Consider the following 18307-nt stretch of genomic DNA (forward strand, 5'->3'; position numbering starts at 1 on the left):
TTCTGAGTGTTGATGACTAATTTGAATATATGAGGGTTTTTTCAAAAAAAAATGACTGAGTTTCCATACCCATCACTTTCTAATGGTTTGTGTTAGTAGTGAAATCAACTGCTGATATAACTCAGAGAGACCCAGCTGCCTGAGGATTTCTTCATTGATTTCAAATGAATTGAAACTTTGATCCATTACAGCATTCAGGAGAAGCCATTATTATACATGCTCTGTAGCTACATTTTGCAAATTTTAATTTCTCAGTTATATTAAAATCAATTTTCTTAAATAGCAAAAGGCACCAGAGTGAAAGAGAAACCACTAAGACAATTTTTTTTTGTTCTTGGGCATTTTGCTGTATTATGAGTCTATTAATTTTCCCAACCAGCAGGAAGAGAATTAGAAAAATTCAAATATTATCATAAACAGGATATTAGAAATCAGCCCTTCAGTAAATTTTTAACTCTCAATAATACATTGCTGAGATTTTTTAAACTTACTAGAAAAACTTGTTTTAAGACTCCTATCTTTTAGCTCTTCACAGTTTTTATACACTGACCACCTAGTCTTTGGGTAGAAACTGAAGAAATTATCTTTCTTAAATTAATTCCTCTTTCTGACGTGTGATCAAATATTCTACAAGAAAACCAGCCAACTTCTAAATGGATTTCAGTTCATGTTGCCTCATTTTCAGGTGTTATCAGAGATTAATCTTGAAATATGAGAATTGATACAGAGGTAGATTATAGAATTCAGTGCCATTCATTCCAGAGGAAATTGACTCCAGTTTGAAGCAGAACATAAAAAATAATGTGAAATTTGGTGTTATTTAAGGACAGTGCATTATTTGATTGTCAACCAAGAAAAGTCAAGATGCAATCTAATTGTTCCCTTATCCCAAATCTATCCATTCATCACAGATTAATTTACTGATCTTATATTAGGTACTGTGTTATACTGTCAATGTCTCAAAAAAGTAAATCATTAGTTTCTCACCATTTCTGGACAATTCATTTGGAGTAAAAGATGTAGCTAACTCCATATTAGTGTTTAATGTCTTTCGCTTGGTCACTATGAACAACCTTCCTTTAATAAATACTCTCATATATTTATTTTCTTTCCTAAAATAAACTTACCAGAGTTGCAAATTTATTTTGTATTTCAGCTTATTTCAACACTACAAGCTATATGAGTTTCTATTCTACTCTACCAGGGAAGAAATTGTGATAGGAACTGAGGTAAGTAATTTATCTAGATGGAACCAATTAAGCTGAATCACTTAATGCATGCTGATCAGCATCTGGATCTTTAACTGCTTAAAGCAACTTCTTGTCAGGATTACTCAAGTGTTAATATAACCAACTAGTAGTTTGCAAAAAGAATAATTACATAAAGTGAGCTTTGGATTAAGAAAATAAGCTGTCTTTCGGCATTAAAAGCATTGTTAATCACATATACTTTATGTATTTATGGATTATTTGACGAAGCAAAATTGAATGGGTTATGTATGTCTTCATACAAAGAAAATTGGGAAAAGGGAGATAAATTAATTCAGTTAAAACTCTTCTAATTTCACATTTTTTTCAATCTACTCATTTTTTAAGGTCTAATTCAAATCCCACTTCCTCAGTGAAGCAAACCTTCCTTAATTGCATTGCATCTCAAAGGAAGGGTTTAGACAAAGTCTTTAATCACATTCTATTATTTTATTCTAGTTGATCTCTTTCTGCTGAGCACTGGTTACTCTTACTACACCAATAAGCATATAAATATGCACTATGCTATATGGTTTTCTAATTATTTTTTGTGGATCAATATAGTCAACACAATTCAACTGTAATTTCCGTGAAGGCAAGGATGAGGCGCTGTTTTTCTACCACAGCACAGAGTATAATGCACCATACTGGCCCTCAATTAATACATAAGTGATTCAGTGACATTGAATACAATAGCATTTCTATGAAAAATGATGTACTTGAAGATACTTTAGAACAGCTTTACGTATTCATAATTGCTATAAATTAATCCTGGGCAAGAAAACATCTTAAGGAGGGTAAAGATTCCATAAAAATTGCTCCTTAAGTTCTCAACTACTGGAGGAGGCTATGTTGCCCTGAAATATCAGACGTAGGAGTGGCCATGGTCACAAATAAACAGTGGATAAGTGATATTTATGTGATCTTTATAATTTTCTTGATATTAAGCACCAGGTGGAATGTGCCAACCTTTCTGTCTGCCAGAGTGTTGTTATTCTGGAGTTTATAAAGAACTTACTTCATAAACACCTCAGTCACTGTTACTCATCCTCCATGTGGGTACTTGTTCTAATGCTGGCCTTTTAAGTGAATTGAAGGAAAACAAGGAGCCTTTTTGCCTTTGACTTTCCTTAAAATTTCTTCTTTGTGGTCTCTTCATACTATGTCTTAAATTAGGTGTCTCTTGACAAAGTTTTACTGAAAACATTTCCATTGGAGAATTACATCATGTAGGGCAACAGTGTTGCAATAATGATCAGTTTGGAATACAACCCTATCTCATCTATTCAGCAAAACTTTGGGGAAATGATAATGGCTTCAACAGCATAAGCAGATATTTAGAATCATCAAGAAAAAATTTCATAAAGAACTCCCTTTTCCCTTTGTTAGTTGAACAATCATGCCTTTCTTCTTTGGTGTAAGGATATATTTAGGTGACATTTATGCTTATGGAAAGATAAAATGGAGAAAGTAGACTGGGATTGGCGCCTTTACTTTCCTTTGTCTTTTGTATTTTCTCCAAGCTGACCAGAGCTATAAAAAAATCTTTAATGAAGGGATATTGAGTCTTCAAGAATTAGACCACTCATGGTATTTTAAAGGATTAACCAAAGCAAGTATTATACTACAATATTTAATGGCATTGTGGAAGTGTGTGATAACCCTTGGTGGAAATATGTTTTTTAATTAACAACCTTTCATAGAGGAGGCAGAGGTCTGCCCCGCTAATGTGATTATTCATGCTGACCTCAGTTCTCTGGGAGCAAGTAAGGTCCACACAACAATTGCATAAATGTTCCAAATTTAACTCTCAGGCTAGCATGCAAATTAAAGAACACTGACAAAATTTAGTTTCTTTCTTAATTGTGGATAGGCCATTATAACAAAGCACATAAATTCCCTCCAAGAATAGTTACTAAATGTTCATTTCTGTTAAGAAAAGAACATAAATAAACCACACTCATACTTTTTTTGGGTTTTAACATGTAGTTCATTCAGTGGTTCACAGATTGTATATGTTGAAAGGCAGTAAACAACCAGAATAAGCTAGGATAATGACAGAATAAAAGCAGCAAATTTCCATAGTTGTAGCCACTAGAGAGGATGAAGAATATGAGTTTCACTCACTATTTAAAGAGATGAGTCACTGAATTCTACTCCTGAAACCAACATTGCACTGTGTTAACTAAAATTTAAATATAAATAAATAAATAAATAAATAAATAAATAAAATGGAAACTAACTAAATAAATACAGAGATGAAGACTCCTTTTTAATCACTTAAGCCAGGAACTCTCCATGTCTTGTTTTGACAATGCAATTAGCCCACAGATCCTCTAACACAAGAATTGTAAGGGAATCAGATTCTCCTTTGGGGATATGTATCTTCCTTGGCCTAAGGCCGCACCCAGAAAGAAACCTGGAAGCTGCTATGTTCTTTGTTTTTGTTACCTAAAAACTACACGAAACACTTAATAATTGCACACAAAGAACACCATAAGATATTAGCAATGGTGATGGTCAAACTCATAGCAGATACCCGAAGTCATGGCTCTAGTCAGGTGTCTACCACCAGGCATATATTAAAGTGAGATGATATAGCTATAAAATTACTTATTTATTCATTCGACATATGTTACCAGGTCCCTATTACCTTGTAGGTTTTGTTAATTTCCAGGGACACACAATGATAAGCAACAATTCTTTTCCTCAAGGAGTTGACTGTCTAATGAGAGGAGAAAGGTGATTAAATAATTAATTATAGTGGGTCGCCTGGGTGGCTCTGTCGTTAAGCATCTGCCTTCAGTTCAGGGAGTGATCCTGGATCCCTGGGATCCAGCACCCATCAGGCTCTTCTGCTGGGAGCTTGCTTCTTTCCCTCCCACTACCCCTGCCGGTGTTCCCTCTCTCATTGGCTTGCTTTCTCTCTGTCAAACAAATAAATACAATCTTTTAAAAAAATTAATTATGGTGAAGGACCCCAAATGTTGTGATCCTATGATAACAAATAGAAGACAAGAGGAACACCTAACCTGTAGATTTAAGGCTTATAAAGGTTTCTAAGAACAAGTGAAATCTAAGAGGAAATCTAAAGGTTGTGAATGAGTTAGGCAGTGTACTGTAATTTTTTTTTTTAGTGTCATGAAAGAAATCCTACTCAAAATAGTTCAAGCAATTAAAAAAAAAAGGGAGGGTATATTACTTGATTACCAACTGGTAAATAGAAAGTGAGCTGGACTAAGGTTAACTGGCTCTAACTAGTCAAACAATGTGAACATGTGAATGTGTATATGCAAGGATATATCCAGTTCTCATCTCTCAGACCTTTTTAATCTCTTTCCTCTGATTCCTTTTGTTTTGGTGTCATTGCCTTCTGCTGCACACAGTCCTTCCTCCCGCTGGTGGGAGACATGACAGAGGGAGTTGCAGTTTAGTAACTCCAGGAGAAAGGGATATTCCTCCTCACATTGTTAACATTATTGGCTAAGCTTGTGCTACGTGTCCACTCTCTATCAGTCACCATGGCCAGAGGAGTGGAGTAATGCTACTAGAAGATCCAAGTAAGCCATTTTGAGTGGGTGACAGAGGATGAATAGATCCTCCAAAGAAACAGAAAGAGCCTTCGCAAAAGGGAAGAGTGACTTTACCAAAAGAGTGAACTAAGCGGGCATGTATGACTCTTCCATCCCAAATTCCATGAGGCCAAAAATTTCAAAAATCTATAATGCTATGGATAAAAGATTTTATAACATGTAAAATTATAGATTGCTGTTTAGATGAAACCACAGCCTCATACATACAAAGAAGATGCAACCGAGTTAATGAACTTTCTGTAGACATCCCTGACTGATAAGGAAATGGGAGAAAGTTTTAGAAGGAAAAAGCATGTAGGGGACTGCTTGCAGAGCGACTGCACTATTCAGCCCCTTCACCCTCTGCTGCTTGTGCAGAGCACAGGGACTCCATAGTATTTGCTCCTAAACTAAAGAAACTAGTATGGACATTGACACCAAAGAGGAGAGCAGTTCTGAAGTTTCCAGGAGAAATGACGAATATACCCTGAGTATAAGGTACTGGCAAATCTAACTGCCACTATTATTTCTCCCTCTCCTATAGTCTCTGGCGACAAACTTCAGCAAACAAACATCTCCAGGCAAGTAAACCAAGACCATCTAATGTAAAGATAAGCTGGCAGTCCAAAATCATCAAGCAGTTGAGTAAAATAAAATCACAGATAGACATGAAACTCTATTAACAAATCAAAGAAGAGCTGAGGAACAGAGCTGATAGAGCAAATGGTAGAAGATTTAAGTATGATTAATATTCTCAACAAAGTTTGAAAGTTTAGTGTATTCTTGAAAAAGGAACTAATAGAGATCCTGGAAATTTAAAATAAGATTTGAAGACTTTCAATAAAGTATCAGGTATACTTTTATGTTGATAGGTTTGAAAATATAGAAAAAACCATAGTTGGAACTGTAAATTACCAATATTTACTTGAGGGGATTTCGAAAATCTTAACAGAATGATAATGACATAAGACATTGAAAAATCCAAAGGTAAAAATGGCTTCAGACCTAGAAGATTTTACAGGCTAGTTTCACCAACATTTCTAAAGTAGATAATTCCCTTTTATATAAAAATTATGATAGAGGATAGAAGGACTTCATGAGCTTTCAACTCATTCTTTGAAGTTATTATAATTCTTAGAATGCTTTCAACTTATTCTATGAATTGATAATGAATTATAACCAAAAGTGAAAAGAATAACACAAAGTTATGGGCAATCTCAGGTATGAAAATAGATGCAACAATCTTAAATAAAATATTAGGAAGTGAAATATAGCAGAAGACTGAATGTTCAAATATGATTTATTCCATTTGTGGAAGGGTGGTTTAACGGTGGGATATCTGTTAATGCAACTCAGTACATTATCAGCTTATGAGGAGAAAAACCAAGTGACCATCTCAATAGATACAATATAAAGTATTTGATAAAATTAGACACCCATTTTTGACTTGAAAAAAACTTCAGTTTATCAGTAATATATAATTATATTCCTAACTGAGAATATACCAACATAAGAAACTCTCTAAAAATATCTTAATGAAAACATTAAAATAACCATAAGAAATAAAACAAAGCTGATTATTATTACCAACATTGCTTTTTAGTTCCTAGCCAATGGAATAAAACAAAAAAGAAGTCAAAAGTAGAAGAAAAAGAAAAATATTGAAAACAAGACACAAAGCTTTCATTGTTTGCAGATGGTATTATATGAAACCATCAGTTAGATTATAATATTTTCTTATATATTAGTAACAACCCAATAGAAAAGGATCACTCTGATAATAATAAAAACTATAACATTTTTAGAAATGACCAAAACATGCAAGGATAATACCAAAAAATTAAGTAGTTTTAGTAAAGATAATTGTTTTTAATTCTGAGTAAATGGAAAGTAAAACATGCTCCCAGTTGAGAAGACTCAATTTATGAAGATATCATGTCCTTCCAAATTAGCCTGTAAACTCAGCATAATCACAAAGTGCCATGATTATTATGGCAATTTACCAAGTAATTTTTTAAAAATTTTTATTGTGGAACATTTCAATCAAATACAAAGTAGAAGGAATAGGATATTAACCCTCATTTATTGACTACCTAGCTTCAACAGTTATGATCTTATGGCCGTAATGGTTAAGCATTTTAATATGTGATTCTAAAATATAATGAATTTAAAGTAACTCTTCAATATCATCACATACACAGCTATTGTTTAAAAGCCCCTGATTATCTTATAACTTGCCTGTATTTGTGTTTTATTTATGTATCCATGTGTTTGTTTGTATGTTTGTTTGAAGTAGCACCCAAATAAAATATCTATTGCAATTAAATTCTTACATCATTTTAAATTTATAGGTTCCTATTTGTATTTTTTTATTTACTTATAATTTCTTTGTTGAAAAATCCACATCTTCTATCCTATAGAATTTTCCACAGCCTAGTTTGCCAATTGCGTTCCTGTGCTATTCTTAATATTTCTCTATCTTCCATATTTCTAGTGAATGGGTAGTTAAATGTTGGAAGACTGACTAGATTTCAGTTCAAATGCTTTGAAAGAAGAATTTATAGGTGGTTCTGTACAATTATATTAGGAGGCAAATAGGTCTGGTTTTCTTTTTTGTGATGTTAGCAAACTCTGATCACCATTACTTAGATCTATTATTTCATTAAGGGTTAAAAATGATGATATTCTACTTCATCATTCTTTTTTCATTTATGAGCTGGATACTTCTATAAAAAGAAACTTCCACTCTTTAATTATTTGGTTAAACTGAGGTACACATCATATAGAAAAGACAGGATAATTGCTAGATTCTTCTCCTTTCTTTAATAGTTTTCAAAACAATAAGTTGGATTTTTAGTATCCTCCAAAAGTGACTGTGATAGACTGAATGCTTCCCCCCACCCAGCTCAAGATGCTTGAATACTAATTCCTGGAACCTCTGAATGTGTAGTCTTACATTGCAAAAGGGGCTTTGCAGATGTGACTAAATTAAAGGATTTGAGATGGGGAGATTATCATGGATTATCTAAGTGGGCTCAATGTAATCATAAGGTTCCTTATAAAAGAAAAAGGAAGAAAGGAGAGTCAGAGTCAAAGACAGGGAGAGAAATTTAAAGATGCTATTACTAGCCTTAAAAATGGAGGAAGAAACCAGGAGCAAAGGAATAAGGGGGATAGATAAGGCAAGGAAACAGATTCTCCTCAACAGGCTCTAGGATGAATGCAGCCCTGTCAACATGTAAGTTGAGAACTTCTGACACCCATAACTGTAAGATAAATCTGTGTTGTTTTAAGCCACTCATTTTGTGGTAATTTGCTATAGTATGAATAGGAAACTAATACAGACTTTGATTTAATAGCACACATTTTTTGCATTTTGATCTATTTTAATTACTATTCTTATTAACGCTCAAGTTGTCTCCTCTTTGACCAATGATCCCACTAGTTTGTTTGTCAATCCCTGTCTGAATACCATATTGTTTTAACTACCGTAGCTTTACAGACTGTTTTGGTATCTGATATGGCAATGCCTTTTCCTCTTCCTCCTCTTCCGTTACTCTTCCTCCCCTCTCCTCTTCCTCTTCCTCCTTTGTCATCATCATCATCATCACCATCATCAGTATACAGTTGATTATATAGTTCAGATATGATAGTTTATTTTTCCTTCAATATGAAATTTAGAATTAAATTCACGTGTGTGTTTCTAGTATGTAACATATACAAGTATTTAGAAAAGTGGCATTCAAAACCAGTCAGGATAATGTGCTATGTGTTTGATTTAAAAAGTTAGATTTCTACCTCACCCCAAACTTGAAAACGAGCCTAACCTATTAAGAGATCTATTTCCTATAACAGCAGACATATCCCATAATGACAAATTATAATTTGGCCCCACGCTTCTCCTAAAAACAACTAGAAAATCTGGACAAGTCTCTTTTTTTAAAGACTTAAATGTTTGAAAGTATTGGAACTAGAAAAGTTAAAAAAAAAAAATGGAGGCCAAAGAAGTGAGTCCGGCATTTGGAAATGGTTTGGTAGACACATGGTACTAGGAGAACAAAAACTAGAGGAGAAGGAAACATAGTAAATCTGACAAGTTGCATGTTGGGACTCCAAAGGACCATACTTGAAGAAATGAGCCCTGTCATAAACTGAACTTCAGCTTCAAATTGTCTCAGATTTTTGTAGATTTAAGAGTATCCATGTGTAGTTCCTTTAACCTCCTCTGTAGAGTAAAACAAACTCAACAGTTTTTTTTTTATAACCAGTGTCTGTCACTCAGTAAAATTGTCAGGCACACAAAAAATAGAAATAGACCCATAAGTATTTCAGATACTGGAGTTATTAGTCATGCACTGTAAAATAATTATGCTTAAGAAATAAGAAATATTCTGGAAAGTAAAATACAAGATAGTGAATTTCAGCAGAAAATTAGAAACTATTAAAAATACTAAATGGATATTTTGGAATTAGAAAATATAATAATTGAAATTAATAACCAAATGGATGTGTTTAACAACAGGTAGTAATGACTACAGAGAAAATTGGTAAATTGGAAGGTAAATCAAAAGAAAATACCAAAGATGAAGCATGGCTATGCAAAAGCATAATAAACACAGTAAGATGTATAGGAGAATACTGATAGAGTGAAAAAGGTATGCCATAGAGCAACTGAAGTCAATTCCACAATGAGAAGGTAGACACATTTGAAGAATTAATTTTATAGAAATAATAAACTTTACACCACTTTAGCTTTGATTTACCTCTAAACATACCATATAGTAAAATTCACATCTAAGCATACAATAGTAAAATCTCTAAAAACCTTAGGTGGGAGTACTGGTTTCCAGATCTGCACATACGGAGTTTGAATTCTCCACCTGATCCTAACAAAGACTAAAAAGCTGAAGTGACTGAAAATCAACAACTCTTCTTGGATGCATATGAGAGGGAAGGACACAGGGCAAATGGTTGCCCCCAAGACTGGGGAGATAGACAGGCAAATTCAGGTCACTGTGGCTTCTTGTAACAGACTTATGGGTAGAAACTGCCATGGCAACCAGTGCCAGGGTAAGAAAACCTGAAATGTAGTTGATGAATTGCTGGAGGCTCAGTGCTAACAACTCTTGAGAGTTAAAAACTCCAAATGGGCCCATCATGAGGGGCCCCCCTACATTGTGAGATTTACCTCCCAGAGCTTGATCAGAAGTCCACAGTAAATACTGAGAAAAATGCCATTGTATTTCTGGCAGGGAGAGAGGAAAAAGAACCACTTTGAAATATGCCAGACAACTTAGTTATTCTTAACAAGACCTGCACTCAAGGGAAATGAGTTAACCAGAGCCTAACCTGCTGAGGTATTATCACAATCTGACCAACCTGCGTAAATGGAAACACCCAACTCCAGCCCACTCTAGCCATCCTGTCCCATTTAAGAAGGGAGAAAAAAAGCAGAAATTCTTGTGAAGTTTGCAGTCCAGAGGCACAGGCTCCCCAAAAGACCAATATGTTTTCATAGAACCATAGAACATGTTCTCTACCCTCATGCCTTACCACTGCACTACTACAGGCCTACATACAGTAGTTTCTTTTGCCACTTTACCATTTACATTAGCTCCAAAACCTTAAATACTTAGGTATAAGTTTAAATAAATAAGTACAACATTTGTATGAGGAGAACTTCAAAACTCTGATGAATAAAATCAAGAACATATAAATGGAGAGATACAGTCCATGATCATGGATAGGAAGACTCAATATTGTTATGCTGTCAGTTCTTCCCAATGTGATGTATAGATTAAATGCAATCACAATCAAAGTCCCAAAAAATTATCTTATGAAAATCAAAAAACTCATTTTAAAGTTTTATGGAGAGGCAAAAGGCCCAGAATAGCCAATACAATGTTGAAGAAGAACAAAGTTGGAGAACTGACACTACCTGACTTCAAGACTTACATAAAGCTAAAGTAATCAAGACAGTGTGGTACTGGTGAAGAATGGACAAATAGATTAATAGAATAGAATAGAGAACACAGAAATAAGCCTTAAAAATATACTCAATTGATCTTTGACAAAGGAGAAAAGCAATACAATGGAACAAAGATAACTTTTTGAACAAATGGTGCTGGAACAACTTGATATCCACATGCAAAGAAATGAATCTAGACACAGAACTTATACCCTCTACAAAAATTAACACAAATGGATCACAGATCTAAATGTAAAACATGAACTATAAAACTCCTAGAAGATGATGTAGGAGAAAACCTAGACAATCTTGGGTATGGCAATGACTTTAAAATACAACATTAAGGCACGATTCATGAAAGAATTGATTTAGCTGGACTTCATTAAAATAAAAAACATCTGCTCTGGGGAGGTCAGAATCATGAGAATGTGAAGATAAGCCATGGACTGGAGTAAATATTCGCAAAAAAAATACATTTGATCCAGAATATACAAAGAACTCTTAAAACTCAACAATAAGAGAACAAACAATCTGATTATAAAATGGTCCAAAGATCTTAACAGACACCACACCAAAGAAGATATACAGATGGCAAATAAGCATATGAAAAGATGCTCCACATCATATTTCATCAGGGAAATGCAAATTAAAACAAGAGTGGGGTACCACTATACACCTATTAGAATGGCCAACTGGAACGCTGACAACAGCAAATGCTAACATGGTTGTAGAGCTCCCTAATGCATTCCCAAGAAATATTGAGGCACATTTTGTAAATTAAGTGCAGGCATAAAACTTGTTTCCATACTAATATATTGACAAAGAGAGATCATCTGGGTGTTTACAAAATAAAAGACTGAATAGGAAAAATAGGTGAACTCTCAATCCATAAAATTAAATACTTTGCAAGTGTGTTGCTGCCACATTTTAAGTATAAATTAGGTTTAGCTGAAAAGTCATTTATAGAGTAAAAATCTGGTGTTGTGCTATAGCATCCCAAATTTTTCCTAAGAAAATAAAATTGATATCATGAATTATGTATACATAGTACATTTTAAAAATATTTATTCATTTTAATTTTACCAAAGTGACAACACATCAAATCTTGGATCATTTGTACTTTCAAAGGTTATACACACACACACACACACACACACATTTAAACACACACATACGTATTTGTGTTTGAATATAAAAACCTCATAAGATTGCTTTGATAGTTCTCTAATTTACAAAATGTAATAGATATAGTTTTATTTTTGGCTGCTTAAGCCAGCATACTTGATATATTTCAGAATTGTACTTTATAACGTGGATATCTTCACATAGACCCCCTCTGTCCAACTCCAGGAGGCACCTTTCACATTGTAGTCTATGTGATCAATGGAGTGGTGCATTGTACAAACTACAGCTGCTAGTGGAGGCCCTGTTTTCATAAGTGGTGCTGTAGTAGAATCTGATTATTATAAATATGGTATACTTAGAAAGATATTTAAAGAGAATGATAAATATACCTAAGTGGTTACCTTGCCTAGAGTCATGTTTTGGCAGCCTTTCATAACCTAAAATAATACCACTTAACGTCAGCAAATGTAGAAAATTCAGACCTCTCTAAAATCAGTGAATGTCAATTGTATATAATTTCATGTTCTGAGCACTTATTCCTAAAGCAAAAACAAAATAAAGAAAACACTTTTTTCTTCCATATTTCAAAACCCACACAGATTATGGGTGTTAATGACACTGTACTTAAAAATTGTTAGCGTTGTGGGGAAAAAAATAACCAGATAGGAACATAAATTTTATTTTCTTTCTTTAAACTATAAAGTTATGGTGTCCTGAATAAACAAAATATGAGACTTATGTAAACACTCACCCTTTTAAGGAAAAAAAAGGCAGCAAAAACAACATTGCATGTCTGATCATATTTTGAAAAGGGGAAAGACAACTGAAGCGTAGCTGTAAAGATATCTTTTTTCTATTCAGTTTACCCTTGAGATGTACCTATCAAAATAATCTAAACTTAACCAGATGATATTTTTAATCTTGAAAAAGCCTTTTTTTTTTCTTGTTGGATGACCCTATTAGCAAACTGCTGGAAGGGAAAATCATACAAGACATAATTTGTAGTTTGACCTACTCACATTGGGTGTTGCTAAAGAAAATCAATCAGAAACTGTTGTGTTAAAATAACTCTATCTGCTCTACCTGGCATGTGTGACTGACTTTAGAATCTATCATTTAAAGAAAATGGTTGACATTTGGGTATATAATTTATCAAACTTCACTCCAGTCCTTTTTCTCCAAAGCACAGAAAAATAATCATCCTTCCCTAAATATAAATCTTTTAAGAGAAATTCAGGGATCTGTCTTCAGTAAAATAATTGATAAATGGCAGAGCATAATTTAAAGATGGTTTCCATCACAGATCACATGGCGCCTAAACTCTTGAAGCTGTCACTCAAGTCTTTTCATCAGTTGGCCCTCTAGCATTAATCTGAGCCCCTCTGTGACCAGTTTTCTGATTGGTCTTTTCATAATTACGGGTTTCCTACTTACTGCTGCCATGAAGTAAACTCTTCTACCGCCTGAAATGCTCCCCAACCTCTCTTCTGCTAACCCAAAGCTATTATTCCCTTACAGCTCAGTTTGAGGACACTTTTCTTAAGGAATCAAAGATAGAAAAAGAAAGGAAGAAAAGAGAAAGGGAGGGAGGGAAAGTAGAATGGGCAGAAGGAAGGGAAGGAGGGAAGAGTACTCTCTTTAACATTACTTTTGTATTTCCTCATTAAATGCCTTCCATAGATAGTGCTACATCTTGGGAACTCATTACATATATCTGTAGATCAGGGCAACTGACATTATTTTTTCTCTTGTTTTTCTCAGTATAGGAACTGTATACATTCACCTAGTGTGTGATAATTGTTTACTGAATCAATTAATGTAAAAGAAGGAATATTTTATTTCATTGACTAAACCCCAAAAATTTGGAGAATATTATTTTAGTGTGTAATTTAAAAAATCTGAATCAACCCTTTTAAATATCAGTCATTGGGGCGCCTGGGTGGCACAGTGGTTAAGCATCTGCCTTCGGCTCAGGGCGTGATCCCGGCGTTATGGGATCGAGCCCCACATCAGGCTCTTCCGCTATGAGCCTGCTTCTTCCTCTCCCACTCCCCCTGCTTGTGTTCCCTCTCTCACTGGCTGTCTCTATCTCTGTCGAATAAATTAATAAAATCTTTAAAAATAAATAAATAAATATCAGTCATTAAACCCATTACCAGAAATTTAAAAGTCGATATAGAAGAAATATGCTTACATTTTTAATTATGAAGATTCTGCTTTATATGGATCACCTTGGGATTGTTTGTTGTATACTGGGAATGCTCCTTATAAATTGAGACTCTAAGACACCAAAAGCCATTAATATATTGACCACATCAAAATGTATAGCTTCTATTTTAGGGGAGGGGAACACCACAAACAGAAATCAAACAAACTAAAAAATAAAATTTACACTATGAATGACAGAAAGATATAATAGTCTTAATATTACACGTAATTTATTATAATCAATGACAAAAAGGTGACCACACTAATGGAAAAATTAACAAAGCATATTTAGAAGAGAAGATATATAAAAAGCCAATAAACATATACAAAGATTTTCACACTAGTACTCAAAGAAATGCAAATTGAACTAAAATGATCAGTTTTTAAAAATCTACAATGGTAACAAACTGTCTTGTGAGAGTGTGGTGAACGCTGACACTCTCACATACTGATAGGAGGAGTGTAAAATGGTAAACTCTCCAGAGAGCAGTTTGGCAAGATATATCCAGCTTTAAAATGTGTTTACCTTTGATCCAACAATTTGAGATTGAGTTTATCCCAAAGAGGTAATCAGACAATGGGCAGAACTATGGATGCATTTATTTGTATACAGTAGAAAAAAGATATAAAACCCAAACTGTGAATACCTAAATGTCTATCATTAGAAAGCAGTTTTGAAAATGTGTGGTGCCTCCATAACTAGAATGCTGTCATTATTAAGAGTACTCACATAGCATTGTGTTTGTAATGGAAAATTATTCACAGTATGTTAAGTAAAAAAAAAAACCAGACTACTAAATGTGTTTATTGTGATTGCAGTTTATAATTTTATATCCATATATATGTATACATTCATAGAGAATAGGCCCTGAAGGACAGACATCAAATCATTAGCTATAGTCATTTGATGTTGATAGTATACCACATAATCTCTGCTTTCCCTTTATACTTGTCTGTATGTCCTGAAATTTTTTGCAGTCAGCATGTATTACAGCATATAGCTGTTTTTCCAGAGTAAAGACTTAAACTATATAAGTTTTATCTCATTTCCTTTTGTTTCCTTATTCAGCATTATTTCTTTTTTTCTTGCTTATTTAACTTTAAAAGATTGCATAACATTATGAAAATGTCTGCTTTATTTTGAAGAGATGCATTTCATGTTTATGTGATTAGGCAGTGTTCTTTTTCCCTAAAGCAAAAGGTTCTATTGCAAATGAAGATTTAATTGTTACTCGAGGATGAGCATCTTATTATTCATGAGTTATATAAATCACCAAAATGTCCACAGTGATCACAACAAGACCTGGAAAACAAGGACGCTAGCTACAGGGATTTACTCTATTATTTAACACACTATCTGGCCAATAGATGACAAGAAGTGGCAGGATGAACGGATTCTAAGAAAAATCAATATGTCTCTATTCTGTGATTACATACTCAGCAGAATCCATTAGTAATCCTAGCTTCTGGTTTAAAGAAAAAGTGATCTTTTCATTCTTCTCTAAGATGTCCAGACATGTCTAAAATAGATTATATAATGTTCAGAGCCCACATGTGAAAAGGAGCATACAAATCACAATGTGTTCAGAGAAAAATAACCTGGATTTTCCACGACCAGACGACTGACTCTGAAGAAGAGAAAGTTCAGAGAAGATATAATAACTACCTTCAGATCTAAAGTTCTGGCAAGATAAAAAAGAGATTTGTCTTGTCTGTATAACTCCCAGATGGCAGACCAAAGACAAGTGACTGGCTATTCTGAAGGAAGATTTTGACTAGGTATATGCAATCACTCTCTAAATAAAAGACATATCCAAAAATGGAAGGGATAAGATGTGGGAAGGCAGGGGCTTATGCCTTCCACATTTTGATACTAGCAACACTTAGCACAGGTCCTGGCAAACAAAAGGCACTTACTAAATTTTATTGAGTGAATTGAGAGACAAAAAATTTTATCTTCATTGAGTATATTCTGATTCAGCTACATGATTTTGGTGGAAAGATATTTTGTAAAATAGTATAAAGCATTAGATGGGAGATTAAGTCAGATCATCTGTAAGTGTGTGGGCCATCCATCCCAGATTTTTCTAGGATATTCTAGTATAGCTCCAATTTAAACGATTTTGCCCTGTTCTTCCCTTGAGTATACTTCCAAATGTTGTTCTCATTAGTCAAGTCCAAAATTTATGATGAGCCAGTCTTACTCTAGGTAGCATAACTAATAGAATGACAAAACAGATTCCTTTCTACAGGCTGGAAATCTTGTTGGACTGCTGTAGTTGGTGTGGATAGAGAACTACAGTTGTTTATAACTAGGAAGTCATTTGTTATAAATGGATAGCTAGCTCTATCTTGGTGAATGCAAACTTAACTGTTATAAATTTCTGTAATCAAATGAAGTCAACCAAGATTGTATGTAAAATACCATATTTTTATTGATTATTTTCTTTAAGAAAGAGATTTTGGTCGCAGTTCTATACTATTGGGCCCTACATATACCAGAGTTTCCATAGCATTCAAGTTTGATTACAAGGCCAGACTTAAGTCTTGGTAAGTGTTTGACAGATGGCTGGGAATATGCAAGTAAGTGTGCATTGTGCAGAAAAGCATGCAAGTGAAGAGTCAATCAAGAGAGAATAAACATGCTTAGAAAAAGACCACCTTATTGGTATTCTGACTGCAGAATCAAGCAACTTTCTATGCAAATTATGCAGCTGCATCAGCACCATTGACACTATAGGAGTAAAGAGGATAAAAACCCCAAAGTTTTCTGTGGCAAACTAGCTCTGTGCTTAATCAAGGAAATAATATAAGGGTAGGTGAGGTAGAGTGTTTTTTGTTGGTTGGTGGTGTTTTGTTGTTTTTTTTTTAATTTCTTATTTCTTTTGTTTGCTTGAAACACTAATGACCATAGCAAACGTGGCAAGTTTAACTGATGAATATAGAGTTTCATAGCTCCCAGAGCATGGCTTTTGGACTAATAAGAATTTAGATGGGAACAGCAACCTACCTTCCCTTATTTCAGGATTTGCATGCCCGCTGGTACACGCAGAATCCTGCCAATGTTTGTGGGTGGAGTCTCTCTCTCTCTCTCTGTCTTTCTGTTTCTGTCTCTCTCAAAAGAAGAACCAAATTATTATATATATATATATATCTCCCTTATTCAGAGAATGTTTTTCGGTCCTTATTCAATACTCAGTAACTTAAAGAATTAGGGCCTTTCGATTAAAGAGATTAAGAATTTTAGATGGGAAAAGACACATACAACTAACAAATGAACAGATATTTTTGCTCCATTTAAACAGCAAGAAATCTAACTTGTATTATCTTTTCTTCAATAAAAAGCAAAATATGCAAACATCTATCACGTATTAATATTTACAATTTGAAGCTACTCATGTGTCTTCTATGAAGCCATTCCTGACTTCCATAAGCCATGCTGAATCCTCCCTTCCTGCTGACAGCTGTTGGGATTTGACATTAAGGCATTGCGCCTCACAGTGTTAGTTTGTATGTCACCTGACTATAGGGGGGTTCCTCTCAGGCCTGCCCCTGCCTTTTGAAACACACACATACACACACACCCATATACACATGTACAGACACACAAACACAGTTGATTCCTAGGAGCTGGAGGGAAATAGTTAATCTTACTTTATATTGTAAGCTTTCATTAAAAATGTCAGCCCAAATATTATGTATAAGGTACCACATCTGGATATTTCCCTGTCCCTTCTTGTTTCCTCTATCATTCTTAAATATATGTGCACAAGTTCCTTAACTCTTCTCCATTCAGGAGGTGGAGCTTAATTTCTCTTTCTTTAATGCAGGCCAGATTTAGTGACTTTCTTTTAGAGAATAGAATATGGCAGAACTGATGGGATGTCACTTCTAAAATTAGGCTATAAAAAAACTGTGGCTTCCACCTTGTGATTACCATAAGGTTTGCTTGCACTTTCTTGCTATTTGTCTCTTGAATCATTTGTGCTGGTGTAAGCCTACTGCTGTGTCGTAAGGACACTCAGGAAGCTTCGAGAGAGGCCCACTTGTCAAAGACCTAAGGCCTGCCAATAGCCATATGAGTGACGTAGGAAGAAGATCCTTCCCAAGGTGAGATGATTACACCCTTGATCAACGGTCTGACTGGTGAGAGCCCCTGAGCCAGAACCATCCAGCTGAGTCAGCAG

At 34.4% G+C, this 18307-nt stretch overlaps 1 protein-coding gene across 1 annotated transcript in view; it reads left to right on the forward strand.

Annotated features, from left to right (window-relative positions):
* Positions 1–18307, forward strand: part of CABCOCO1 (ciliary associated calcium binding coiled-coil 1) — a 116767-nt gene that overhangs the window by 36100 nt on the left and 62360 nt on the right. The window contains exon 5 of the mRNA XM_034662570.1: positions 1157–1229. Coding sequence (XP_034518461.1) covers positions 1157–1229 — 73 coding nt within the window. The remainder of the gene's footprint in view (positions 1–1156; positions 1230–18307) is intronic.

The sequence above is a fragment of the Ailuropoda melanoleuca genome, chromosome 6 (genome assembly GCF_002007445.2).
Source record: "Ailuropoda melanoleuca isolate Jingjing chromosome 6, ASM200744v2, whole genome shotgun sequence".
Classification (NCBI taxonomy): Eukaryota; Metazoa; Chordata; class Mammalia; order Carnivora; family Ursidae; genus Ailuropoda; species Ailuropoda melanoleuca.